A 25,366-nucleotide genomic window follows, 5' to 3' on the forward strand; every position below is an offset into this window, starting at 1 on the left:
AGGTTGAGTTTCCACTCCTACAAGAAATAACTCATAGAAATAGAATGATTGAGCGATGTCTTTCTCTAAAACTAACTGTGCTCACCAGATGAAAGTCACTGTCAGCATGTTAGCGCCGATCAGGGACTGCTGCTGCACCGTGCTAACGGCAACACTGAAACGTAATGCAAGCGTTTAGTTACAATCAGTACAGCCTACGCTGACAAGCGCTGAAGTTTAGTTTTGTGCCATCCTGTCCCTTGGCCTGCTGTTTATTTGCCAAAGGAAGCAAGTTTCATAAGGCATCATCTTCGGCTCCTGCCCCTCCTCGGGTGTGCATTTAAACCCTCTCACGCCGGACCGTGCGCCGCCAGCCCATCTCGTTCCCAGGCCCTCCCACCTTCCCGCTGCTGCTCACAGCCCTGCCCGCCCCGCCACAAGCCCCTCGGGCCGCCGCTCCCCTCCGCAGGCCAGAGCTGCGCCGTGCCCGGGCCGCGGGCAGGGCCGGGGGGCTCCCCCCTGCGGCCAAGGTCTCCCCTGCCCACACACTTGATAGCGGAAGTGACGTACCCAGGCGCTGACGGCATCCGCGGCCTATCCCCGGCGGGCGGCGGGGCCAACCCACCACTCACGAGCGCCCGGAGGCGGCACTTCCAGGCCTTCAAGTTAGTCTGGAGGAGAGAGGGGGAGGAAAAAGCGGGGGGGGGGCGGGGGGAGGGGAGGTAAGGCCTCAATGAGAAAAATAACAATAAATGGAGACCCCAGCAGCGCCGGGCGGCAAGGAGGCCACATGCGCCAGCGGCGACTGCGGCCCTGCCTCCCACCAGGGCAGGCGGCCGCCGCCGCCGCCCGGGCGGCTACCCGCGCCGAGGATAGCCCCCAGCCCACGGGGCGGCGGCGGCGAGCGGAGGGGCCGGACTTAGGCCCCACGCCCGCCCGCGGCGAGGGGAGGGCCGGACCCATCCGTCCCACCCGCCGCGCCGCCCTACCCGTGCCCCAAGCCCTGCGTCCGGGCCCCACCAGCGGTTCCCCACACGCTACCCTAGGCTTGCCGCTCGCCAGGTGGGCGATGGCGGCGCTCCGCGGGGTCCGTGCCCGCCACCGCCGCCCTGTTACCTGCCGCAGGGTGACCCGGAGCCGCGCCGAGACCCGGATGGAGTCGCGGCCGCTCCTGCCGCCTATCGCCGCGCGGCACCACGGGAAAGCGCAACGCGCCCCGCGCCGCCCGCTCCATTGGCAGATGGGCGCCAAGCCCCGCCCCCTGGAGCCTCCGGGCGGAGGGGCAAGTCGTCCATCATTCCCTGCCTCTTACGCCCATTGGCTTTGGGCCGTGCGGCACCGCCCCCGTCTGGCCCTCTCTCTTCTCACTGGATAGTGGGCAAGCGAGCCTCGCCCCCCTCCGCCATTTATTTCAGGCGTTTGCGTAGGCAGCCCTAAAATGGCGCCCCCGGTGGCAGCGGCCTTGCTGCTGGTGTAGCTGATGGAGTTGAGCAGGGCGCGGGCCCTCCCGTCCCCCGCTGTACTCTGCCTTGGGGGCGCCTTTCAGCGCCGGCATAGCAGCTGTCAGAAGGCCCGCGGCCTCGTTCCTTCCCCTCAGGAAGGAGACTGCTCGCGCCGGGTGGCCTCGTGTTGCTAGCTCGACGTGTGTGTTCTCCAGCCTGCGGTCACTCTGGTGTTAGCACTCTTAGAGCCAGCGGTGGCTTGGGTTTCCAGGACAGCCGCTAGCCCTGGTTCTGGTGAGCACCCTTACCGGGCTTGGACTTTGGATCCCCTTTGGCTATTGCCATGTTGTTTCTTCATAAGCTGCTTAGGTTGGAAATCAGTTCAGAGGTTTGAGATTGGCGATGATGACTACATCTTTCCACACAGTGACCATCCAGACTCGCACGGTGCCAAGTAGTACCCCACCAGGTAAATCACGAACACCAGTTGCAGCCAGAATAGGTTAACCAGCGTGGGCGACTGCAGCGTCTTTAGCAAGCTTTCGTGAGGGGATGAGGAGTGAACTTTTCAGGCAAATGCAGTGTTATGTACGTGAAGTTTCTGTGCAGTGTTCTTGTTCGCTTCTCTGCATTGCAAGAGTGGGTTTTCTTGGCACTGACAGCTTTTGTTCTCACATACTTCTGTAATCTACTTAAGGAGATGGTTGAACGAGCAACATGATGAGTTTTAATGACTTTGCTGATGGCATTCTCTGATAAGTGATAGTCTTGTGTAATTGGGCAGTAACCACTGAGGCGCCTTCTCTTCCTTCATCTTTATGTGCAATACCAGTGGCTCTTGGAAGTTGAGTTTGTACTGTTCGTTGCTGGACAGAAGTCTCTTTTCTACTAGTCACCCTTTCCTGTTTGGAAGGTACCGGCTTTTGCAGTTGGGTGAAAGAAGTCTCCAGCTTGCTGTTACGTCCTATTGTGAATTCTGTGTTTTGGCAAAGCTTGTGTCTCTGCCTCTGCATTTGGATTTTACCCTGTTCTACTTCAGAAGCAATCTGACTTGGAATTGTTGTGTTAGTGTGTTGTTACTTGATCAAAATACCTTTTCTGCTTATATATCTGATTGATTTTTTTTTTTCATGTTTTGGGGACACACAGTGGCTATAAGGCACATCAAGGTATTTCAGAGGAGGGGTGTCCTTCAGGTTTTTAGGGTATCTGCAATATTAGAGTCATCAGGACTACTACAAGCTCAGGGAGGGAAACGTGTGTTTAAAAACAAACTTCAAACAGATCTGTTTTCGGTCTCAGTTCCCACAAGATCGTTGGGATAGAGATACCTTAAAATGTGTGAATGCACAGAGGTTTCTTTTTAAGTAAGCTTTTTTGTGTTCTGAGGAATTTTAGAAGTAAGGCAACTTTTGTGACTTCATAATGATTTTGTAAAAATTAGAGTGTGAATGATTCAGCTCTTATGTGGTGCTGTCTTCACAAATGATGCTTTTTGTCACAAATGCAAGAAGGGAATATGGAGCTTTGTTTTTGGTGATCAGAGCAATGAACAGATTAAAACAGTGACCTGATAGCTGTTTGGATAATGCAGATGTTTTGCAGGTCAAACAAATTAAATCATGATGCCTCAACAGCTAAAAGGTGAAACCAAATGCAATTTTCATTCTTGTGAAGGTGAAACTTTGTCAAATACATTTGGCCAGCTGCTAAATTAGTTTACACTTGAAAGTCAAGATTAAAATTTGACTCATTTTCTGACAAATCGGTTGGACTCGACGATGTTAAATGTCCCTTCCAATCTGATCGCTTCTATGAATACAGAAGTTACAGCCTGTGTTAGCGTGAGAAACTTTTTTTCGGGTGTCCAGCAGTACAACTACCACATGCTTTGGTAGCTCCTGCGCTTCCTCTGTAGGTCACAAGATGGGGTAGGAATACCCAGAAGGATGACTGTCCAAGTACATCTAGCAGTGAAATACCATCTTACTGTTGTTTTTGTTGCTTAGGCACTGTAATACTTCTTGCTAGCACAAAGACAGTACTGTCTGTCTACTTCTACTACGGGATAGCGGTAGTAATAATAAATATTAAGTAGTGGTTATTAAGTGTTATTTTTCAGGACTTGTATTAGGAAAGGTTGTAAGAGGCATATGTAAATTCAAGTATGCATTATTAGTAATTTACTGGTTGTGCTTGCTATAGTGGATATTTCTGGAGGGCCGGATTTGCCAGAGGAGCGTACTGCTGTAATAAGTCGCAGCTATCAGGTAAGTGAGGAGGCATACAGAAGCATTTTTCAGAAATGAAGGACACATTTATTTTCAAAGCAGGAAATACTGAATGATGGTGTTCTTTTGGGCTTGCACTTTGCCTGATGCATGCTGATTCATTGATGGCCTTTGCTTATTATACCCGTAATTGGGAAGTGACATTGGTTTTCACTTAGAGAAGTAAACGGTTGCACAGGGTATCCAGTCAGGCACCAGATAGTTGTTGACGTGACAAATTTTTCTTCAGAAAGTGAATTGTTGTATCAGTTTTTGCTGATCTTAAGTCTTGTATTCTAACAAGAAATGTCAGCCCATCTATTTTACTGGAACACATGTAGTTGTAGATTAGCAGGCCATTTTCAGTAGCACTGATTATTTTAAAAGGAGATCATGGTACACTGAAACCGTATGTCCTGAAATAGTATCCGGAAGAGTCTTGCAAAATAGTTCCAAATAGCTCACCTTGCTCTCATATTTCTTTAGGGCAGATGGGAATTGGAGATTCTGAATCTTCTTCCTCATCTGAGAGCAGATCACAGTATAAAAAAAAATGTTGAATAGAAACAGGGTGGGCAAATGCAGTTGGTATCAGTGCAGAAGAAAATAGTTCAGATGTATAAACCACTTATTATGATAAATCTATCAACTTAAGTTCTTTGAAAAAGGGGTAATGTAGAAAGCATGAGTTCTGACCTGAACTGGTGTATGTGGTAAATAGGCAGTACACTGGCTGCTGTGGATTTCCTCATACCCATACTTGAGCTTTGGTTGCACCAAGTGTAAAAGATCAGAAATGACCGTGAAGTTATTCTGAGCATTTGACTTGCTGAGCATTGCTTGACTACAGCAGCAAGTGATTATAAGCTGTAATGTTACAAGCCATGTGTCATAACACAACGTTCATTACAAACAGCAGCTGAACAGTATCTTAAGGCAGCACCTTGGCAAGATCTAAGTGATAAGCAAGAGGTAAAGGTGATAAAATTTGTGGTTGGTCCCAGTTCTGTTCATTTGGCCTAACAGTGAAAATACCAGTACTTGTGCCTTTAAAAATTATACAAAATTAGAAGATAGTCAAAACAGTTAAAGATGAAAAAAGTGTGAGAAGACTTGGCAACATTGGGACTGGAGGAAGTGTCTCAGCCTGGTGAATATGGAAGCTCATGGTCACATAGCGCTGGGACTGGTAAAACAGAAATTCCTGTTTTCTGTTTGCTTCTGCATTTTCCATTCTCTAGTAATGTACAAATAACATAATGTACAAATGAAGCTTTTCTCACAATTAGGGCATTCATATTCCTCCGCCATTTCAATGTGAATCCTGTAATGCAAAAAAAAAAAAGAACTTATGTTGTACCCTCTTTTCACAGAGACTTCTAATAGAAAATCATCATGAAGTCTATGGGGAACTTAAGCTTCTTGCACTTATTTCAGTTAAGATGACTTGAAGGTGGTCAGTGGGCTCAAAAGGAATGAGGGGAAGAAGGATGGACACATACACACATACCTTTGTAACCAGGCTAAAAGGATCAAATGGAGTTTGGTATGAGCACTGTCTCCCGTTTATTGCATTAAGCATGTGCAACAAGACAAGTTGAGAACAGATTTGATGGTGGCCCCTCCAGGACCCTGCTGAACAGGAATGACCCTTGGGCCCCCTGAACTTGGCCTGCGCTGCCCTGCAGCAGAGGAGCCATACCAGCACCCTCCAGGACCCTGCCGAACAGAAACAGCCCCTGCACCCCCTGAACACGGCCTGTGCTGCCCTTCAGCAGAGGAGCCAGACCAGTGCCCTCCAGTACCCGCTGAATGGGAATGGCTCTCATGCTCCCTGAGCCCATCCCCAGCCGCCCTGCTGTAGAGGAGCCAGACCAGAAACTTCTAGTACTCCCCAAACGGTAATGGCTCCTGCACCCCCCACCCCACCCCCGAACATGGCCTGCACTGCCATTCAGCAGAGGAGCCAGATCAGCACCCTTCACCCCCCTGCTGAAGTTCCACAAAGCTGCCAAACTTGGCCCACGCTGCCCTGCAGGAGAGAAGCCCACCAGCACCCACCAGCCATGCACCGAATAGGAACAGCTGCCATGTTCCCTGAGCATGGCCCCTGCTGGTCTTCAGCAGAGAAGCCAGATCAGCGCATTTCAGCCCCTCATTGAAAGGAAATGGCCCACGCGCTCTCTGAGCCTGTCTCTGGCTGCCCTGCAGCAAAGGAGCCAGACCAGCACCCTCCAGGACCCTGCCAAAAAGGAATGAAACCCACGTTCCCAGAGCCGGACTCCAGCTGCCCTACAGCAGAATAGCCAGACCAGCACGCTCCAGCCCGAGACTTAACAGCAAAACTCCCTGCACCTCCCAAGCCCATTACTGGCCCCTACGTAGCAGAGGAAACAGCCCAGGACTCTCCAGCACCCGACCAAAAAGCAACGGCCCTCACACCACCCCAAGTCCTTGCCCAGCTGCCCTGCAGCGCAGGAGACAGTCCAGCAGCCTTAAGCCCCAGGACCAAACACACCTGCTTAGCAGAGCGTCCACCAGCCCCACAGGCCCCCAAGCCGTCCAAGACCGCTGCTCCAGCCGCACAGCAGGGGCTGAAGGCAGCCACACCAGGGTAGGAGCTGGGGTGCACTGAGTAGAGCCCCAACCGACAGCTTCGGGGCTCAGCCGCTGCCCGCCAAAGACAGTGTGACACAGGGCTGTCACACAAGTGTCCAGGGGGTACCAACAGCAAACCAAGCGAGGCACCAGCACCGGCTGGGCTCCACGCCTGGGCGCAGCCGTGGATGCCCACTGTGTCGGCAGGCAGGAGCTGGGCACGGGCGCGTGGGGAAAGCCCCAATGGCGGCACTACGCGCTCTGCTCCACAGCTCATCCCTGACTGCCAGCCTGCTGCAAACAGGTCATTAGCCTGAGGGGCAGGTCCTGCCCCTTTCTCCTACAACGCAAGGCACCCTCTGATGCCATCCGGGCTGCTCCTGAAGAGATTAAAGAGCTGGGAGAGCGGGAAGCGTGGTCAGGTCTCCTTCTCAATACAGTTCTCCTGCGTCGCCTGCAGAGAAGCCTCATGGCAAGTGGTGACTAGCGGTAGATGACAGAGCCCTGAGCACCGCCGCTGAACAGCGCCCTGCGGCTGCTCCCGGTCCGAGTGGTAGAGTCCCTTGTGTCAATGAAGAAGCCCTGCCAGGAGTGGTGACAGTAGCTGGGAAGGATAGGTGGTGTTGGCTCCCCGTGTCGGGGACAGATAGGGAGAGGTCTCCTTTCACCAGGCGGGGACTGCCGTTTACATGGACCGCCTGACCACAGTGTTTTGAACATTGTCCTGCCATTGCTCCTGCTCCACCAGCTGCAGAGCTGGAAGCATCCACATTAGCACAGAGGTCGCTGTGATGCAGTTACTGTGTCTTCCAGTCCAGGACAGCCCGAGCCGGGGAGTTTTGATGTTATGCCCAGAGCGAGATAAAGAAGCAAATGAGGTCAAATGCTGCCAATCAAGGAAGTTTATAGGATCAAAGTGTTGACAAGCAAATAGCGATAGTAAAGGGAAGGAAGGCTAGAAGAGGAGGAAACCTAGCAAGCAGTCGGGACAGAGTCGCAAGAGATAGTCACCACCATGGATCCAGCAGTGTCCTGTTGGTCTGTAGTTTCCCTGTCCGTCGGTGATGGTTTCAGCTGGGATAGACTTAATTTTCTTCTTAGTAGTTAGTACACCGCGGTGGTTTGGCTCTGATGTGAGAACAATGTTGATAGCACACTGATGTTTTTAGTTGTTGCTGCGTGATGTTTATACTAAGTCAAGGACTTTTTGGTTTCTTGGGCCCTGCCAGTGAGAGGGCTGAGGGGACACAGCCAGGACAACTGACCCAAGCTGGCCAAAGAGGTATTCCATACCATACGACATCATGCTGAGTATATAAACTGGGGAAAGAAGAAGGAAGGAGGGGACATTTGGCATTATGGTGTTTGTCTTCCCAAGTAACTGTTATGCGTGATGGAGCCCTGATTTCCTGGGAATGGTCAAACACCTGCCTGCCCATGGGAAGTAGTGAATGAATTCCTTGCTTTGTTTTGTTTGCGTGCAGAGCTTTTGCTTTACCTATTAAATTGTTCTTATCTCAACCCCTGAGTTTTACATTCCTTTCTGATTCTTCTCCCCATCCCTCTTGGTGAGGGGGAGTGAGCAAGCGGCGGTGTGGCACTTGTTTCCAACCAGTGTTAAACCACGGCATGGTCTCTTGATGGTGCCCATTACTGTTTGATTGCACAGTCTTTTATAGGGTATTTGGGGAGCCTCTTTCCCCAGGCAATGGCACGAACGGCACTTCCACACGTGCTCCCTGTCTCGGTACGCTGGTTTTGAGGGGCACACATCACGGCTGCGTGGTCCTTTGCCATGGACTGCGCATGTCTTGGCAGGTTGAGGTGGTCGTTCGTGTCTGGACATGTCCCCCAGAACAACGTGGCTGTTCCTTGACCCCAGCTGATGTCTGGTTTCGGGTGGCTGTTGCTTCTTGTGTCGTTTGCAACTGCCGAGTTCGGTTAAATTGCCAGGTAGCCTGTCACCAAGCTCAGCAGGAACGTCAACAAGCTTTGAGACAGTCAGCTCACAATATAGTCTCCCACATCATGAGGAACGGTGTGAAAGCCAGCGTCGCTGCAGCGCGGCTCAGATCCATCCCTTCCTGCTGTGCAGGCTACAACATCCCCAGACGTGCATCTAAAGCCTCTGGCTGCTGAGTCTCACGGCTAAGGCAGAGTGAAAGACGGGATCATGGAATCTCTGGGGTTGGAAGGGACCTTTACAGGTCACTGAGTCCAATCCCCCTGCAATGAGCAGGGCCATCTTTAACGGGATCACTTTGCTCAGCTGAGCCTGAATGTTTCCAGGGATGGGGCATCCACCACCTCTCTGGGCAACCTGTTACAGTGTTTCGCCACCCTCACCATAAAAAAACACCTGCTGTCCTTGTGTCTAGTCTCAGTTTTCCCTCTTCTAGCCTCAAACCATTGCCCCTTCTCCCTAGGGCTGCTGGCCCTGCTCAGATCTCTGTCCCCGTCCCTCTGATAAGCGCACATTAAGTACTGGAAGACCAGAATCAGGTCTCCCCAGAGCCTTCTCTTCGCCAGGCTGAACAACCCCACCTCTCTCAGCCTTTTTTCAGAGCAGAGGAGTTCCATCCCTTCGATCTTTTTGGTGGCTTCTTTTGATGCAGCCCAGGACACGGTTGGCTTTCTGGCCTGCGAGCACACATTGCTGGTTCATGCCCAGCTGTTCATCCACCAGTACCCCCAAGCCCTTCCTGGCAGGGCGGCTCTCAGTCCCTGCCTCCCCCAGCCTGTATTGATACTGGGCATTGCCCTGAGCCTGGTGCAGGACCTTGCACCTGGCCTTCTTGAACCTCATGAGGTTCACATGGGCCGCTTCTCCAGCCTGTCCAGGTCCCTCTGGACAGCAGCCCATTGCTCAGGTGCATAGCTGCACCACTCAGCTTGGTGTCATCTGCAAACTTGCTGAGGGTGCAATCGACCTGTGTGACAGCCCTTGGACGGAGCTGCCCGACGGGGCGTGCTCCCCAGCCTGGGAGGGCAGCTGCCCCGGCTGTGCTCCAGTGGCTCTCCCCCTGAGCACCGTTGCTATGCGGCCTGGGCCGGCCCTGAGGTCACAGTGGGGCTGCGAGGTGACAGTGGGGCTGTGAGGTCACAGAGCTCCACGGCGATGCACCAGCTATAAGTACCCACGCCTCAGCCCCCAGCCGCAACTGCACCACATGCAGCAGCAGCGGTGACAGCAGCACAGGATCATGTGGCTGAAGGGAGCCATGGCCCTCATTCAGCACTGCCTCCTCCTCCTCCTCCTCCTGGAGGCCCTACATGCCAGGGCTGCCTGGGCTGCACCTTGGCAAGAGCAGGAAGCAGGTAAGCACTCGGCACATTTGCGACCTTTCACGGGCCAGCGGGCTCCTCTCCCCGAGAAGCGTGGATGTGGCTTTTCCCTCGAGCGCTTTGGTGAGGGCTTCCCCTGTGTGTGTGAGAGCTGTGCGGGTAAGAATGCCCCCAGGGGCCCTATGTTGGCCCACGCGCTCCCTGAGGGGTCTTGTTCATGGCCTGGCTTGAAGAGCGTGTTGGAGAGCTGCCAGGTGCCGGCCAAGAGGTCACCAGGCCCCTCTGCAGCGCTGGCAATCTCCCCGGGGTCTGGCTCCCACGCTGCTACCTGAGCCCCTTCCAGTGCCTGCGGTTCACTAAGGCACAAGCGGATCCCAACAGGCAATGGCAACATTTCCCCTCTGTGCTTGCTTCTAGGTGAGATGACTCTCCACAATTATCCAGCTGCCTGGCGGGAACATGGTTTTGAGGACTTGGGGCATCCTGGAAGTAAGCTCTTAATGTCTCTTGCCTTGAAAGAAGAAACAGTGCCAATGTGGCAAGAGCTTATGGCCTGCAATTTCCTGGTCCCCCAGCAGGTCAGGCGTGGCTGTTGCTTGGAGTAGGAACCAGGCGCAGACTCTTCCCCCAGTGCCCACTCTGGCAAGTCACAGCAGCAGCCAAAGCTGAAAGTGTTTTGGGTTCGAGGCATCGGGACCATGTTCCGCAGATATGGGAAATGTGCCAAATGTCCCTCCCGCTCTAGCTGCATCCCCGAGCTTGCTGTGACTGCCGAGAGGCACAGGAGCAGCACAGAGCGGGATCCCTCCCTGAGCCGAGGTCCACAGCGATGCCCTGACTCCCAGACTAGGCAGAGGCTTAGGGGGAACCTCCCCGTCCTCCTGTGTCCTCTGTGCCTGAGACTCGCTGAGGCTTAACCTTCCCCCTCTGCTTTTTGGCAGTGCCGTCAAAGCCTGGAGAAGACCACCACAGCAAGATAGATCGGGCTTATGAACCGGGCTCAGGTACGGAGCAGTCTTGCTGGGGTCCCCAAGTGGGAGACACATCCTGAAACCTGGGAGGTGCTGCAGGCGGTGCCTGTGCTGGAGAAAAGGCACTAGGGGGAGGGCAAGGCTTCAGTGCCACTTGAGGAGGCCTGAGTCTGTCCCCTGGGGTGTGGGAACTGTCTCACGGGGAGGGAGAGCTGGGGTGGCACTGCCTGCTGCAGGGACGGTTTCTGTCCGTGTCACTCAAAGGCTCAAGCAGCTGCGCCCCCCCTGTGCTCCCCTTCTGGCCTTCTGGGTTTGGTTGGGTGGGACACCCTGCCCCAAAGGGTGGGAACGTGCCTCCAGGCACCAGTACGGGGGGGAAAGAGAGAATGTCCTGGCCGGATCAATCGTGCTGCACGCTTACCAGTGGTGCGCAGGACGGGCTAACGTTCCTGATTGCTCCTGCAGATGATGTCATCGAGAGAACCACAGAGCTTTACAATCCCCCGAGCCCCTCAGCTGTTTCCGGTCCCAGAGACCCTGGAAAGTTGTACACTATAGGTGCAGTAGCGGCTGTTGTTTCTCTGCAAGTTGCCATTGTGTTGGGCTATGTCGTGGTCTGGTGGCGAAGGAAGAAGAAAGCGTGAGTACATTTCCCTCCCTCCTCTTCCTCTGATGGCTGCTCAGAGCCACGAAGCATTTCTAGTCAGGCTGCCGCGGAGTGGCAGCCTGCTGGCTGCCCAAAAGCAAGGGCAGGACGAGAAAGAGCGGGGCAAGAGATTGCCCCTGCCAGGGAGGCGCCCAGTAGCGCTGGCTGGTGGCCACCGAACCTGCCCTGAGGAGTCCCCCTGCTCGGGGCTGCCATGAGGTGCGGGTGTCCACGTCGGCCAAGGCGTGCCAGCGGCTCTGCCCGTGCTGGGGAGCCTTGCCAGCTCTGGGCCGTGCTGTGGGGGACAGTCCGTGCGCCCCCTCTGCAGCTGAGCGCCTCAGCGGCCTCCTCTCTCCACAGGCCCGTCGCTGGAGCTTCAGCTGACCAGCTGGAAAACGGCAGCTGCCCCTCACGCCCGGACAGCCAGTGCAGCTGCCCCTCGCGCCCGGACAGCCAGTGCAGCTGCCCCTCACGCCCGGACAGCCAGTGCAGCTGCCCCTCGCGCCCGGACAGCCAGTGCAGCTGCCCCTCACGCCCAGACAGCCAGTGCAGCGGCCCCTCGCGCCCGGACAGCCAGTGCAGCTGCCCATGGTGCTCGGACAGCCAGCGCAGCTGCCCCTCGTGCCCGGACAGCCCGATCAGCTGGCACTCGTATCTGGACAGCCAGTGCAGCTGCCCCTCACGCCCGGACAGCCAGAGCAGCTGCCCCTCGTGCCCGGACAGCTGGACACAACAGGAGCCTCTCCCATCTTGAAGAGCAGAGAACCAGGCCTCCCCACGGCCCCCATGCCATCTGAGCCCATCCCCGGCCAGCCTGCAGCAGAGCAGACAGAGCAGCGCTGTTCAGCCCATGACGGATGAGCACTTCCCCTTGCGCCTCCCAAGCCCATTTCTGGCCCCCAGGCAGCAGAGGAAACAGCCCAGGACTCTCCAGCACCCGACCAAAAAGCAACGGCCCCGACGCCCACCAAGCCCTCACCCAGTTGCCCTGGAGCGCAGGAGACAGTCCAGCAGCCTCCAGCCCCAGGACCAACCGCAGTCGCCCTCACACCCCCCGAGCAGATTACCGTCCACCCTGCAGCAGCAAGACTAGGACAGTGTCCAACGGCCCCAGCACCAACCACACAGGCCCCCAAGCCCTCCGAGACCGCTGCTCCAGCCGCACAGCAGGGGCTGAAGGCAGCCACACCAGGGTAGGAGCTGGGGTGCACTGAGTAGAGCCCCAACCAACAGCTTCGGGGCTCAGCCGCTGCCCGCCAAAGACAGTGTGACACAGGGCTGTCACACAAGTGTCCAGGGGGTACCAACAGCAAACCAAGCGAGGCACCAGCACCAGCTGGGCTCCACGCCTGGGCGCAGCCATGGATGCCCACTGTGTCGGCAGGCAGGAGCTGGGCACGGGCACGTGGGGAAAGCCCCAATGGCGGCACTACGCGCTCTGCTCCACAGCTCATCCCTGACTGCCAGCCTGCTGCAAACAGGTCATTAGCCTGAGGGGCAGGTCCTGCCCCTTTCTCCTACAACGCAAGGCACCCTCTGATGCCATCCGGGCTGCTCCTGAAGTGATTAAAGAGCTGGGAGAGCGGGAAGCGTGGTCAGGTCTCCTTCTCAATACAGTTCTCCTGCGTCGCCTGCAGAGAAGCCTCATGGCAAGTGGTGACTAGCGGTAGATGACAGAGCCCTGAGCACCGCCGCTGAACAGCGCCCTGCGGCTGCTCCCGGTCCGAGTGGTAGAGTCCCTTGTGCCAACGAAGAAGCCCTGCCAGGAGTGGTGACAGTAGCTGGGAAGGATAGGTGGTGTTGGCTCCCCGTGTCGGGGACAGATAGGGAGAGGTCTCCTTTCACCAGGCGGGGACTGCCGTTTACATGGAGCGCCTGACCACAGTGTTTTGAACATTGTCCTGCCATTGCTCCTGCTCCACCAGCTGCAGAGCTGGAAGCATCCACATTAGCGCAGAGGTCGCTGTGATGCAGTTACTGTGTCTTCCAGTCCAGGACAGCCCGAGCCGGGGAGTTTTGATGTTATGCCCAGAGCGAGATAAAGAAGCAAATGAGGTCAAATGCTGCCAATCAAGGAAGTTTATAGGATCAAAGTGTTGACAAGCAAATAGCGATAGTAAAGGGAAGGAAGGCTAGAAGAGGAGGAAACCTAGCAAGCAGTCGGGACAGAGTCGCAAGAGATAGTCACCACCATGGATCCAGCAGCGTCCTGTTGGTCTGTAGTTTCCCTGTCCGTCGGTGATGGTTTCAGCTGGGATAGACTTAATTTTCTTCTTAGTAGTTAGTACACCGCGGTGGTTTGGCTCTGATGTGAGAACAATGTTGATAGCACACTGATGTTTTTAGTTGTTGCTGCGTGATGTTTATACTAAGTCAAGGACTTTTTGGTTTCTTGGGCCCTGCCAGTGAGAGGGCTGAGGGGACACAGCCAGGACAACTGACCCAAGCTGGCCAAAGAGGTATTCCATACCATACGACATCATGCTGAGTATATAAACTGGGGAAAGAAGAAGGAAGGAGGGGACATTTGGCATTATGGTGTTTGTCTTCCCAAGTAACTGTTATGGGTGATGGAGCCCTGATTTCCTGGGAATGGTCAAACACCTGCCTGCCCATGGGAAGTAGTGAATGAATTCCTTGCTTTGTTTTGTTTGCGTGCAGAGCTTTTGCTTTACCTATTAAATTGTTCTTATCTCAACCCCTGAGTTTTACATTCCTTTCTGATTCTTCTCCCCATCCCTCTTGGTGAGGGGGAGTGAGCAAGCGGCGGTGTGGCACTTGTTTCCAACCAGTGTTAAACCACGGCATGGTCTCTTGATGGTGCCCATTACTGTTTGATTGCACAGTCTTTTATAGGGTATTTGGGGAGCCTCTTTCCCCAGGCAATGGCACGAACGGCACTTCCACACGTGCTCCCTGTCTCGGTACGCTGGTTTTGAGGGGCACACATCACGGCTGCGTGGTCCTTTGCCATGGACTGCGCATGTCTTGACAGGTTGAGGTGGTCGTTTGCGTCTGGACATGTCCCCCAGAACAACGTGGCTGTTCCTTGACCCCAGCTGATGTCTGGTTTCGGGTGGCTGTTGCTTCTTGTGTCGTTTGCAACTGCCGAGTTCGGTTAAATTGCCAGGTAGCCTGTCACCAAGCTCAGCAGGAACGTCAACAAGCTTTGAGACAGTCAGCTCACAATATAGTCTCCCACATCATGAGGAACGGTGTGAAAGCCAGCGTCGCTGCAGCGTGGCTCAGATCCATCCCTTCCTGCTGTGCAGGCTACAACATCCCCAGACGTGCATCTAAAGCCTCTGGCTGCTGAGTCTCACGGCTAAGGCAGAGTGAAAGACGGGATCATGGAATCTCTGGGGTTGGAAGGGACCTTTACAGGTCACTGAGTCCAATCCCCCTGCAATGAGCAGAGCCATCTTTAACGGGATCACTTTGCTCAGCTGAGCCTGAATGTTTCCAGGGATGGTGTCGCGACGGAGTGAAGACACAGTCACTCAATATGAGTGATCAGCAGACTTCATTTATTGTGCCTTACAGTCACCTTTTATGCCTTGTTATAATTAGCTCATACATATTACAAAAGTTAAGCTCATTATTGGTTAGTTGCCTAAATACGAAGCCAGCCCCTAGTTTCTCTTCTGTAGTTTTCTGTTCCCACCTGCAACATGCTTTTCCCGCCGCAGTCTTCCTGTTATTGTGTAACATGAATAGCCAGGGATAGTGTATTTTTGCTTTACTTCAGCTAAGCTGAGAGCGATGTGCATTTTTGTCCAAGCCAGCTGGACTATGTCTATGTGAACTTTTTCAGCTAGCCAGTTATCCACAATTCCCCCGTTTTTTTTTTGGGCGACATAGGCTTGGTTGACTATTTTCAATAACAGCGTTTTAACACAGGAAAATACACAGCTAAACACTATTAAAACTATTACAATAATGATCAAAAATAATAATCCCGTTTGCAATGAGATTGTATCTTTGCTGTCAAAAGTTCAAGTTTTTCACGTGTGGTCCCCTGTATGTGGGATCAGAACAGATGTCGAATAGGTTCCAGAACAGGGTCTATCGCAAGGTGCAGGTGAAGCAGCGTTCTCGCGTCGAGCTCCTCCAGCGTGCTCTACAGCAGGTTTTACCCAACGGCTGGGAACCCAAATAGTGCCTGAATTGGTAGAAATACAGACATAACCACGCCCCACATAAATCACCTCCACAGGACCTACCCATTGTCCTGTTTTTGCATCCTTATACAGTACTTTCATGTGTGGTGGCCTGGGGGGTTCTGAGCCAGCGTGGTGCCTTATTATAGGCGGCTCATTACTGTCCCCAAATACACACAAATGATTAAGCACAAAAAGAGCCTTCTCTACCCTTTCTCTTACATCCTGAATCTCTTTGAACTTTTCTATATAATGTTTTAGCATCCCATTAGCCCGCTCTACGATTGCTTGTCCAGTTGGAGAATGAGGGATTGCAGTAACATGTTTAATATTCCACATTTGCATAAAGCGTTTAAGTAATCCGCTACCATATGCAGGACCGTTATCAGTTTTAATAGTAATAGGCACCCCTAAAACAGCAAAGCAACTAGTTAAATGCTGGCGCACGTCCCGGACCTCTTCCCCGGGCTGTGGTGTGGCCCATAACATATGGCTATAGGTGTCTATAGTAACATGCACATATTTCAATCGACCAAATGCAGGAACATGAGTAACATCCATCTGCCAAACATCATTAGACTTTAGTCCTCGCAGGTTGACCCCGCAACCGAGCCCTAAGCCTGAGTTATGGTGACTACATATAGGGCAAGCCTTCACAATGGCCCGAGCCTCTTCCATAGAGAGTTTGTAGGCTCGTGCCAATCCCTTCGCATTTTGATGGAAGATCGAATGGGCTTCTCGGGCTCGTTGACAGACGCAAATGACCTTGTTGATACTGCTCTTTAACCAGTTCATGCGCCTGTTCTAGACTTTCCCTTTTTAACGGCCACTGCTCTATCCACACTGGTTCCTCTGTCTTCCATCGGAGTGGGATCGGGAAAGTCCAAGCGATGGCCGCTCCTAGAAAGGGAAGTCTGAAGTGAGGACCATCCCCATTTGGGCCAAGATATCACGGCCTACCAAAGCATTCCCTCAGGCAGTGGAATAATCGAGACACAACAATTTATAACTTTGTCAGCTATAGTCCATCGTAGAAGGGGGGATTTGCGAGCGAGGGTCAATCCTCCTACTCCTGCAACTGTGGCATTGGTCGTACAGGTTGGCCAATGCGCCGGCCATTTGTGTGCACTGATTATAGAGACATCAGCGCCAGTATCCAACAGCGCAGTAATCGAGAGAGTCTGGTCTCCATACTGCACTGTGACCAATCGCCGTGGTCGTTGACGCAAGCCAATAGTCAATAAAGCCGTTTGTCCCGCAGACCCAAAGTTACCTTGTCCTCGAGGTTGTTCTTGCAGTGGTTGGAGGGTGCCTGCAAGATGCGGTAGTGGAATCAGCTGGGCTATCTTGGTCCCTTTAGGTATAAAGAGTGGGGGAAACAGCGTCTGAGCCATAATATGAATTTCTCCGTGAAAGTCCTTATCAATCAGTCCCACCAAAACATTGAGTCCCAACATGGTGGCTGATGAACGCCCGATGAGTAATGCTCCAACAGCTTGGCCGCCTATACAAACTGGGCCTTGTATGCCAGTAGCAAGTTTTGTAGGCTTTGAGTCCAATAGGGTACAATCTACTGTTGTTGCCAGGTCCAAGCCGAGGCTTCCGCTGGTTGCGGGTCGGAGAGGAAAGGATTTTGTGCTGCTGGGCAAGCAGCCGCTTTTTGTGTCAGCACGGGGCGGCTCTTCCTGCTGGGTCGCCCGTTTCCCGATCGACGACAAGCAGCTTCGTTGTGAGTGTCCGAGCGGCAGTTTCGACACCATACGGAGTTGACATTGCAGTCCCATCTCACGTGTCCGGTGACACCACAATGGAAGCACTGTAGATGAGATGGGCTGCGGGCATTTGATCGCCCAGCAAAGGCTTGCAAAGGAGCAAGGGCTGCCAAGACCTGACTTTGGGTAGCCTGCGCCTGCTCTTTTAAAGCACTCCCTAGTTCTTTTATTGCCTCGACTAACATAGCCTGGGGCCCGACTGGCACTTGTGCCATTCTTTCCAAAGCTTCTTCTATGGTCCATGTCCCTGGTAGCGTAGCTAGGATGTTACGTGTGGCTGGGTTACAGTTCTGTATGGCACACTGCTTTAAAATGGAGCCTTTGAGATAGTCTTGCACCCCAGCTGCCTGTATGGCGTTTGCTACCCGATCAATAAATAACCCAAATGGCTCCTCTCTTCCCTGCTTGATTCCCATATAGGAAGGGATTCCCCCGGGCTCCTTTATACGGTCAAGCGCTAGTCTAGCTAGCCTCATCGCTTCCTTTGCCTTATCCGGTCCCATCAGTGCCTGCGCTTCGGTTCTAAAATAGGGTCCTAAACCCATCAGCTCCTGTAGAGTAACCCCATGCAGCGGGTCCCCTGGCTGTCTAACCACTGCTACCGATTCCTGACAAGCAGCCTGCCAATGAGCGTTAAACAGCAGCTGCTGATGTTGGCTCAAGATTAACTTCATTATACTGCGTATGTCACTCGGGAGTAAGATATTAGTTCCCCAAATATAATCTAACATTTGCCTGGTGGGTTCCCCTTTCAAACCTGACTCACTCACCGTAGCCCGTAGCTGAGTTAATAATTTCCAATCTAAGTTAGTGAGAGAAACCGTGATATTCCCCTGCGCATCTGGCTGTGAATACGTGACCGGGAAAGCCTCATGCACGATTCCTGCAGCAAAATCACGTTCACCCTCAAGCATAGCGCTTTCTGCTATCTGCTTCCAGACCTTTTGCCTATTTTGGGCAACCTGAAGACATTCTGCAAAAGGATTCGTACATTCCCTACTCTCTACTGGGTTTTTATGGTCTATGTCCCTGCTTATGTCATCATTCCCCGACGGAGGGGCTGAGGGATTCAAAGAGGGCGGTGATGGGAAGGGCGACTGGTCCCACCTTCCCACAGTCCCCTGCTGAACCGTCAGCGTACGCACCGAGGGAGGCAACGGGCAATCAGGGGGGGGAAGCCGATTCCCCCTGCCGTGCGGCTACTGCAGTCCCGCTTGCAACTCCCAGTCGCTCAGAGGCAGCAACAGCCGCTCTCTGTTCGGCTCGATGTTACAAAAGGGCATTAGTGACAGCTTGCCACGGTTTCATCAGTTTTTTGGCTGTTTCATTGTTGGCTATTACTTCGGCAAACAGCGTGTCCCCATAATTACGCCACTCTGCATGCTCGAAAACCATATCCGGATTCCCAAAATGACCCTTCGCTACCCCATACGCTAATAACCCTGGTAATTCCTTTTTACAATCTATGACCCGAATGCTCCGCTTTTCTAAAAAGTATTTGAGCAAATCATACGTTGCTTGTCTCTCCATGCCGTGGTCAGCGCTGTTGCAGCCTTTGCGAGACTTCGGCGACGCGTGGCCGTCGGGACCCTCTGTAGGTGCTCCCGGGCGCGGGAACTGTGCCCTTCCACCTCCTGCGCTGCTTTCAGGACCGGTACCCGAATCTCCGTCGAACCGTGGCTCGCAGGTTCAGCCCTCTCTAGGGTCCCTGTTCGGGCGCCATTTCTCACGACGGAGGGAAGACACAGTCACTCAATATGAGTGATCAGCAGACTTCATTTATTGTGCCTTACAGTCACCTTTTATGCCTTGTTATAATTAGTTCATACATATTACAAAAGTTAAGCTCATTATTGGTTAGTTGCCTAAATACCAAGCCCACCCCTAGTTTCGCTTCTGTAGTTTTCTGTTCCCACCTGCAACATTCTTTTCCCACCGCAATCTTCCTGTTACTGTGTAACAAGAACAGCCAAGGACAGCGTATTTTTGCTTTACTTCAGCTAAGCTGAGAGCGATGTGCATTTTTGTCCAGCCAGCTGGACTACGTCTGTGTGAACTTTTCCAGCTAGCCAGTTATCCACAGGATGGGGCATCCATCACCTCTCTGGGCAACCTGTTACAGTGTTTCGCCACCCTCACCATAAAAAAACACCTGCTGTCCTTGTGTCTAGTCTCAATTTTCCCTCTTCTAGCCTCAAACCATTGCCCCTTCTCCCTAGGGCTGCAGGCCCTGCTCAGATCTCTGTCCCCGTCCCTCTGATAAGCGCCCATTAAGTACTGGAAGACCAGAATCAGGTCTCCCCAGAGCCTTCTCTTCGCCAGGCTGAACAACCCCACCTCTCTCAGCCTTTTTTCAGAGCAGAGGAGTTCCATCCCTTCGATCTTTTTGGTGGCTTCTTTTGATGCAGCCCAGGACACGGTTGGCTTTCTGGCCTGCGAGCGCACATTGCTGGTTCATGCCCAGCTGTTCATCCACCAGTACCCCCAAGCCCTTCCTGGCAGGGCGGCTCTCAGTGGTACCGGGCGTTGCCCTGACCCTGGTGCAGGACCTTGCACCTGGCCTTCTTGAGCCTCATGAGGTTCACATGGGCCGCTTCTCCAGCTTGACCAGGTCCCTCTGGACAGCAGCCCATCGCTCAGGCGCATCAGCTGCACCACTCAGCTTGGTGTCATCTGCAAACTTGCTGAGGGTGCAATCGACCTGTGTGACAGCCCTTGGACGGAGCTGCCCGACAGGGCGTGCTCCCCAGCCTGGGAGGGCAGCTGCCCCGGCTGTGCTCCAGCGGCTCTCCCCCTGAGCACCGTTGCTATGCGGCCTGGGCCGGCCCTGAGGTCACAGTGGGGCTGCGAGGTGACAGTGGGGCTGTGAGGTCACGGAGCTCCACGGCGATGCACCAGCTATAAGTACCCACGCCTCAGCCCCCAGCCGCAACTGCACCACATGCAGCAGCAGCGGTGACAGCAGCACAGGATCATGTGGCTGAAGGGAGCCATGGCCCTCATTCAGCACTGCCTCCTCCTCCTCCTCCTCCTGGAGGCCCTACGTGCCAGGGCTGCCTGGGCTGCACCTTGGCAAGAGCAGGAAGCAGGTAAGCACTCGGCACATTTGTGACCTTTCACGGGCCAGCGGGCTCCTCTGCCCGAGAAGCGTGGATGTGGCTTTTCCCTCGAGCGCTTTGGTGAGGGCTTCCCCTGTGTGTGTGAGAGCTGTGCGGGTAAGAATGCCCCCAGGGGCCCTATGTTGGCCCATGTGCTCCGCAAGGGGTCTTGTTCATGGCCTGGCTTGAAGAGCGTGTTGGAGAGCTGCCAGGTGCCGGCCAAGAGGTCACCAGGCCCCTCTGCAGCGCTGGCAATCTCCCCGGGGTCTGGCTCCCACGCTGCTACCTGAGCCCCTTCCAGTGCCTGCGGTTCACTAAGGCACAAGCGGATCCCAACAGGCAATGGCAACATTTCCCCTCTGTGCTTGCTTCTAGGTGAGATGACTCTCCACAATTATCCAGCTGCCTGGCGGGAACATGGTTTTGAGGACTTGGGGCATCCTGGAAGTAAGCTCTTAATGTCTCTTGCCTTGAAAGAAGAAACAGTGCCAATGTGGCAAGAGCTTACTCATGTGCAATTCTCTTGCAGAGCCTCCCAAGGGTTACACCATCCCGAATTCGTGGCCTGTTCCTGACCTCGAGCCTGAGAGCCATCCCACGGGTAAATCAGTGGGAGGAAGCTGCATCTACCCTCTAGGCTTCTTTCCGCCTGAAGAGCAAGTTGCTCCGTCCGTGGCCCATGCGCAGACATGGAGGAGAGCAGAGAGGGAATGGGCCGGGCTCAGAGATGCGCCCTGTGGAGCTTTGCCTTGCAAAGCTGTCTGCTGGCCCCTGCGAGTCATCTGAGTTCTTAAGGCAAATGTTGGAGGAACAGGAGAGAGGACACGGTGGGCACATTTCACTCTGCCTTCGCTGTGAAATTTGGCAGCTGAGCCACAGAGATGGTGCAGAGCCTCTGCTGCCAGTTGTGCTTCAAGCGGAGGGCCAGGGGCGGCTGCTGCCCCAGTTTTGCCGTTACGGCTCGGAGCTGGTTTGTGCAGGCGTCTGCTGGCAGGCAGATTTGAGGGCCTGGCGAGCGCTGAACTTGTGTTCAGCTCACGGGCAGCACTGCTTGCCCACTGGCCCAGTTCCAGGCAGGAGCGAGGTGCCAGGCGACGCCGGCTGCCCTTTCCTGATGCTGGAGGTCGGTGGGGATGCTGGTTCGGCAGGCTTCTTGGGCTGTGCTGCGTCTCCCGTCTGCCGACCGATAGCTGGGATGGGGCAACCGTGACCGTTGCTGGTGCTTACAGGGAAGGGCGGAGGAGCCCTTCTCGAAAGGGCTGTTTCCCTGGCCGGACTGGCTGCAGCTTCTTCCCGTCCTCTTTGAAGGAAGGCATTTTGCATCGCTTTACATGTCGCCAAAAGTGCAATGCAAACCAAAAGATGGCCTGCAATTTCCTGGTCCCCCAGCAGGTCAGGCGTGGCTGTTGCGTGGAGTCGGAACCAGGCGCAGGCTCTTCCCCCAGTGCCCACTCTGGCAAGTCACAGCAGCAGCCAAAGCTGAAAGTGTTTTGGGTTCGAGGCATCGGGACCATGTTCCGCAGATATGGGAAATGTGCCAAATGTCCCTCCCGCTCTAGCTGCATCCCCGAGCTTGCTGTGACTGCCGAGAGGCACAGGAGCAGCACAGAGCGGGATCCCTCCCTGAGCCGAGGTCCACAGCGATGCCCTGACTCCCAGACTAGGCAGAGGCTTAGGGGGAACCTCCCCGTCCTCCTGTGTCCTCTGTGCCTGAGACTCGCTGAGGCTTAACCTTCCCCCTCTGCTTTTTGGCAGTGCCGTCAAAGCCTGGAGAAGACCACCAGAGCAAGATAAATCGGGCTTATGAACCGGGCTCAGGTACGGAGCAGTCTTGCTGGGGTCCCCAAGTGGGAGACACATCCTGAAACCTGGGAGGTGCTGCAGGCGGTGCCTGTGCTGGAGAAAAGGCACTAGGGGGAGGGCAAGGCTTCAGTGCCACTTGAGGAGGCCTGAGTCTGTCCCCTGGGGTGTGGGAACTGTCTCACGGGGAGGGAGAGCTGGGGTGGCACTGCCTGCTGCAGGGACGGTTTCTGTCCGTGTCACTCAAAGGCTCAAGCAGCTGCGCCCCCCCTGTGCTCCCCTTCCGGCCTTCTGGGTTTGGTTGGGTGGGACACCCTGCCCCAAAGGGTGGGAACGTGCCTCCAGGCACCAGTACGGGGGGGAAAGAGAGAATGTCCTGGCCGGATCAATCGTGCTGCACGCTTACCAGTGGTGCGCAGGACGGGCTAACGTTCCTGATTGCTCCTGCAGATGATGTCATCGAGAGAACCACAGAGCTTTACAATCCCCCGAGCCCCCCAACTGTTTCCAGTCCCAGAGATCCTGGAAAGTTGTACACTATAGGTGCAGTAGCGGCTGTTCTTTCTCTGCAAGTTGCCATTGTGTTGGGCTGTGTCGTGGTCTGGTGGCGAAGGAAGAAGAAAGCGTGAGTACATTTCCCTCCCTCCTCTTCCTCTGACGGCTGCTCAGAGCCACGAAGCATTTCTAGTCAGGCTGCCGCGGAGTGGCAGCCTGGTGGCTGCCCAAAAGCAAGGGCAGGACGAGAAAGAGCGGGGCAAGAGATTGCCCCAGCCAGGGAGGCGCCCAGTAGCGCTGGCTGGTGGCCACCGAACCTGCCCTGAGGAGTCCCCCTGCTCGGGGCTGCCATGAGGTGCGGGTGTCCACGTTGGCCAAGGCGTGCCAGCGGCTCTGCCCGTGCTGGGGAGCCTTGCCAGCTCTGGGCCGTGCTGTGGGGGACAGTCCGTGCGCCCCCTCTGCAGCTGAGCGCCTCAGCGGCCTCCTCTCTCCACAGTCCCGTCGCTGGAGCTTCAGCTGACCAGCTGGAAAACGGCAGCTGCCCCTCACGCCCGGACAGCCAGTGCAGCTGCCCCTCGCGCCCGGACAGCCAGTGCAGCTGCCCTTCGCACCCGGACAGCCAGTGCAGCTGCCCCTCGCGCCCGGGCAGCCAGTGCAGCTGCCCCTCGCGCCCGGACAGCCAGTGCAGCTGCCCCTCTCGCCCGGACAGCCAGTGCAGCGGCCCCTCATGCCCGGACAGACAGACCAGCTGCCCCTCACGCCTGGGCAGCCAGTGCAGCTGCCCCTCGCGCCCAGACAGCCAGAGTAGCTCCTCCTCCTGCCCGGACAGCTGGACACAACAGGAGCCTCTCCCATCTGGAAGAGCAGAGAACCAGGCCTCCCCACGGCCCCCATGCCATCTGAGCCCATCCCCGGCCAGCCTGCAGCAGAGCAGACAGAGCAGCGCTGTTCAGCCCATGACAGACGAGCATCACCCCCTGCGCCTCCCAAGCCCATTTCTGGCCCCCAGGCAGCAGAGGAAACAGCCCAGGACTCTCCAGCACCCGACCAAAAAGCAACGGCCCCGACGCCCACCAAGCGCTCACCCAGTTGCCCTGGAGCGCAGGAGACAGTCCAGCAGCCTCCAGCCCCAGGACCAACCGCAGTCGCCCTCACACCCCCCGAGCAGATTACCGTCCACCCTGCAGCAGCAAGACTAGGACAGTGTCCAACGGCCCCAGCACCAACCACACAGGCCCCCAAGCCCTCCGAGACCGCTGCTCCAGCCGCACAGCAGGGGCTGAAGGCAGCCACACCAGGGTAGGAGCTGGGGTGCACTGAGTAGAGCCCCAACCGACAGCTTCGGGGCTCAGCCGCTGCCCGCCAAAGACAGTGTGACACAGGGCTGTCACACAAGTGTCCAGGGGGTACCAACAGCAAACCAAGCGAGGCACCAGCACCAGCTGGGCTCCACGCCTGGGCGCAGCCGTGGATGCCCACTGTGTCGGCAGGCAGGAGCTGGGCACGGGCGCGTGGGGAAAGCCCCAATGGCGGCACTACGCGCTCTGCTCCACAGCTCATCCCTGACTGCCAGCCTGCTGCAAACAGGTCATTAGCCTGAGGGGCAGGTCCTGCCCCTTTCTCCTACAACGCAAGGCACCCTCTGATGCCATCCGGGCTGCTCCTGAAGTGATTAAAGAGCTGGGAGAGCGGGAAGCGTGGTCAGGTCTCCTTCTCAATACAGTTCTCCTGCGTCGCCTGCAGAGAAGCCTCATGGCAAGTGGTGACTAGCGGTAGATGACAGAGCCCTGAGCACCGCCGCTGAACAGCGCCCTGCGGCTGCTCCCGGTCCGAGTGGTAGAGTCCCTTGTGTCAACGAAGAAGCCCTGCCAGGAGTGGTGACAGTAGCTGGGAAGGATAGGTGGTGTTGGCTCCCCGTGTCGGGGACAGATAGGGAGAGGTCTCCTTTCACCAGGCGGGGACTGCCGTTTACATGGACTGCCTGACCACAGTGTTTTGAACATTGTCCTGCCATTGCTCCTGCTCCACCAGCTGCAGAGCTGGAAGCATCCACATTAGCGCAGAGGTCGCTGTGATGCAGTTACTGTGTCTTCCAGTCCAGGACAGCCCGAGCCGGGGAGTTTTGATGTTATGCCCAGAGCGAGATAAAGAAGCAAATGAGGTCAAATGCTGCCAATCAAGGAAGTTTATAGGATCAAAGTGTTGACAAGCAAATAGCGATAGTAAAGGGAAGGAAGGCTAGAAGAGGAGGAAACCTAGCAAGCAGTCGGGACAGAGTCGCAAGAGATAGTCACCACCATGGATCCAGCAGCGTCCTGTTGGTCTGTAGTTTCCCTGTCCGTCGGTGATGGTTTCAGCTGGGATAGACTTAATTTTCTTCTTAGTAGTTAGTACACCGCGGTGGTTTGGCTCTGATGTGAGAACAATGTTGATAGCACACTGATGTTTTTAGTTGTTGCTGCGTGATGTTTATACTAAGTCAAGGACTTTTTGGTTTCTTGGGCCCTGCCAGTGAGAGGGCTGAGGGGACACAGCCAGGACAACTGACCCAAGCTGGCCAAAGAGGTATTCCATACCATACGACATCATGCTGAGTATATAAACTGGGGAAAGAAGAAGGAAGGAGGGGACATTTGGCATTATGGTGTTTGTCTTCCCAAGTAACTGTTATGCGTGATGGAGCCCTGATTTCCTGGGAATGGTCAAACACCTGCCTGCCCATGGGAAGTAGTGAATGAATTCCTTGCTTTGTTTTGTTTGCGTGCAGAGCTTTTGCTTTACCTATTAAATTGTTCTTATCTCAACCCCTGAGTTTTACATTCCTTTCTGATTCTTCTCCCCATCCCTCTT

General features: G+C 54.9%; 2 protein-coding genes across 4 annotated transcripts in view; one reads left to right on the plus strand and one right to left on the minus strand.

The window, feature by feature from the left end:
- The window catches only part of LOC129736044 (relA-associated inhibitor-like), a 410,983-nt gene extending 401,597 nt beyond the window's left edge, over nt 1-9,386 (minus strand). Inside the window, exon 1 of the mRNA XM_055709996.1 lies at nt 9,375-9,386. The gene's annotated coding sequence lies outside the window, so the exon portion shown is untranslated. The remainder of the gene's footprint in view (nt 1-9,374) is intronic.
- Nucleotides 1,363-25,320, plus strand: LOC129736043 (keratinocyte proline-rich protein-like). 3 transcript variants are annotated; one of them, XM_055709984.1, is made up of 10 exons: nt 1,363-3,691; nt 5,065-9,607; nt 9,992-10,063; nt 10,516-11,185; nt 11,552-12,471; nt 19,197-20,212; nt 20,597-20,668; nt 21,977-22,039; nt 22,472-22,646; nt 23,013-25,320. In XM_055709984.1, exons 6-10 carry the CDS (start codon nt 20,098-20,100, stop codon nt 23,713-23,715), a joined length of 1,128 nt encoding a protein of 375 aa, XP_055565959.1. In that variant the 5' UTR covers nt 1,363-3,691; nt 5,065-9,607; nt 9,992-10,063; nt 10,516-11,185; nt 11,552-12,471; nt 19,197-20,097; the 3' UTR covers nt 23,716-25,320. The 3 variants fall into 3 exon arrangements, with proteins under 3 accessions (XP_055565959.1, XP_055565961.1, XP_055565960.1); XM_055709985.1 differs by lacking the exons at nt 19,197-20,212; nt 20,597-20,668; nt 21,977-22,039; nt 22,472-22,646; nt 23,013-25,320 and having other exon boundaries at nt 1,367-3,691; nt 10,516-10,578; nt 11,011-11,185; nt 11,552-13,889; XM_055709986.1 differs by lacking the exons at nt 5,065-9,607; nt 19,197-20,212; nt 20,597-20,668; ... (1 more) ...; nt 22,472-22,646; nt 23,013-25,320 and having other exon boundaries at nt 1,364-1,890; nt 10,516-10,578; nt 11,011-11,185; nt 11,552-12,446.
- The last annotated feature ends 46 nt before the right edge of the window (nt 25,321-25,366 follow it).

The sequence above is a fragment of the Falco cherrug genome, chromosome 4 (genome assembly GCF_023634085.1).
Source record: "Falco cherrug isolate bFalChe1 chromosome 4, bFalChe1.pri, whole genome shotgun sequence".
In the NCBI taxonomy this organism is placed as follows: Eukaryota; Metazoa; Chordata; class Aves; order Falconiformes; family Falconidae; genus Falco; species Falco cherrug.

What these genes read in the sequence shown, in the direction of transcription:
- LOC129736043 (XM_055709984.1), top strand. Translation starts at nt 20,098, where the DNA reads ATGTGGCTGAAGGGAGCCATGGCCCTCATTCAGCACTGCCTCCTCCTC. An exon ending in GGACTTGGGGCATCCTGGAA is followed by an intron (nt 20,669 to 21,976) that starts GTAAGCTCTTAA and finishes GCTTTTTGGCAG; the next exon opens with TGCCGTCAAAGCCTGGAGAA. An exon ending in GGCTTATGAACCGGGCTCAG is followed by an intron (nt 22,040 to 22,471) that starts GTACGGAGCAGT and finishes TTGCTCCTGCAG; the next exon opens with ATGATGTCATCGAGAGAACC.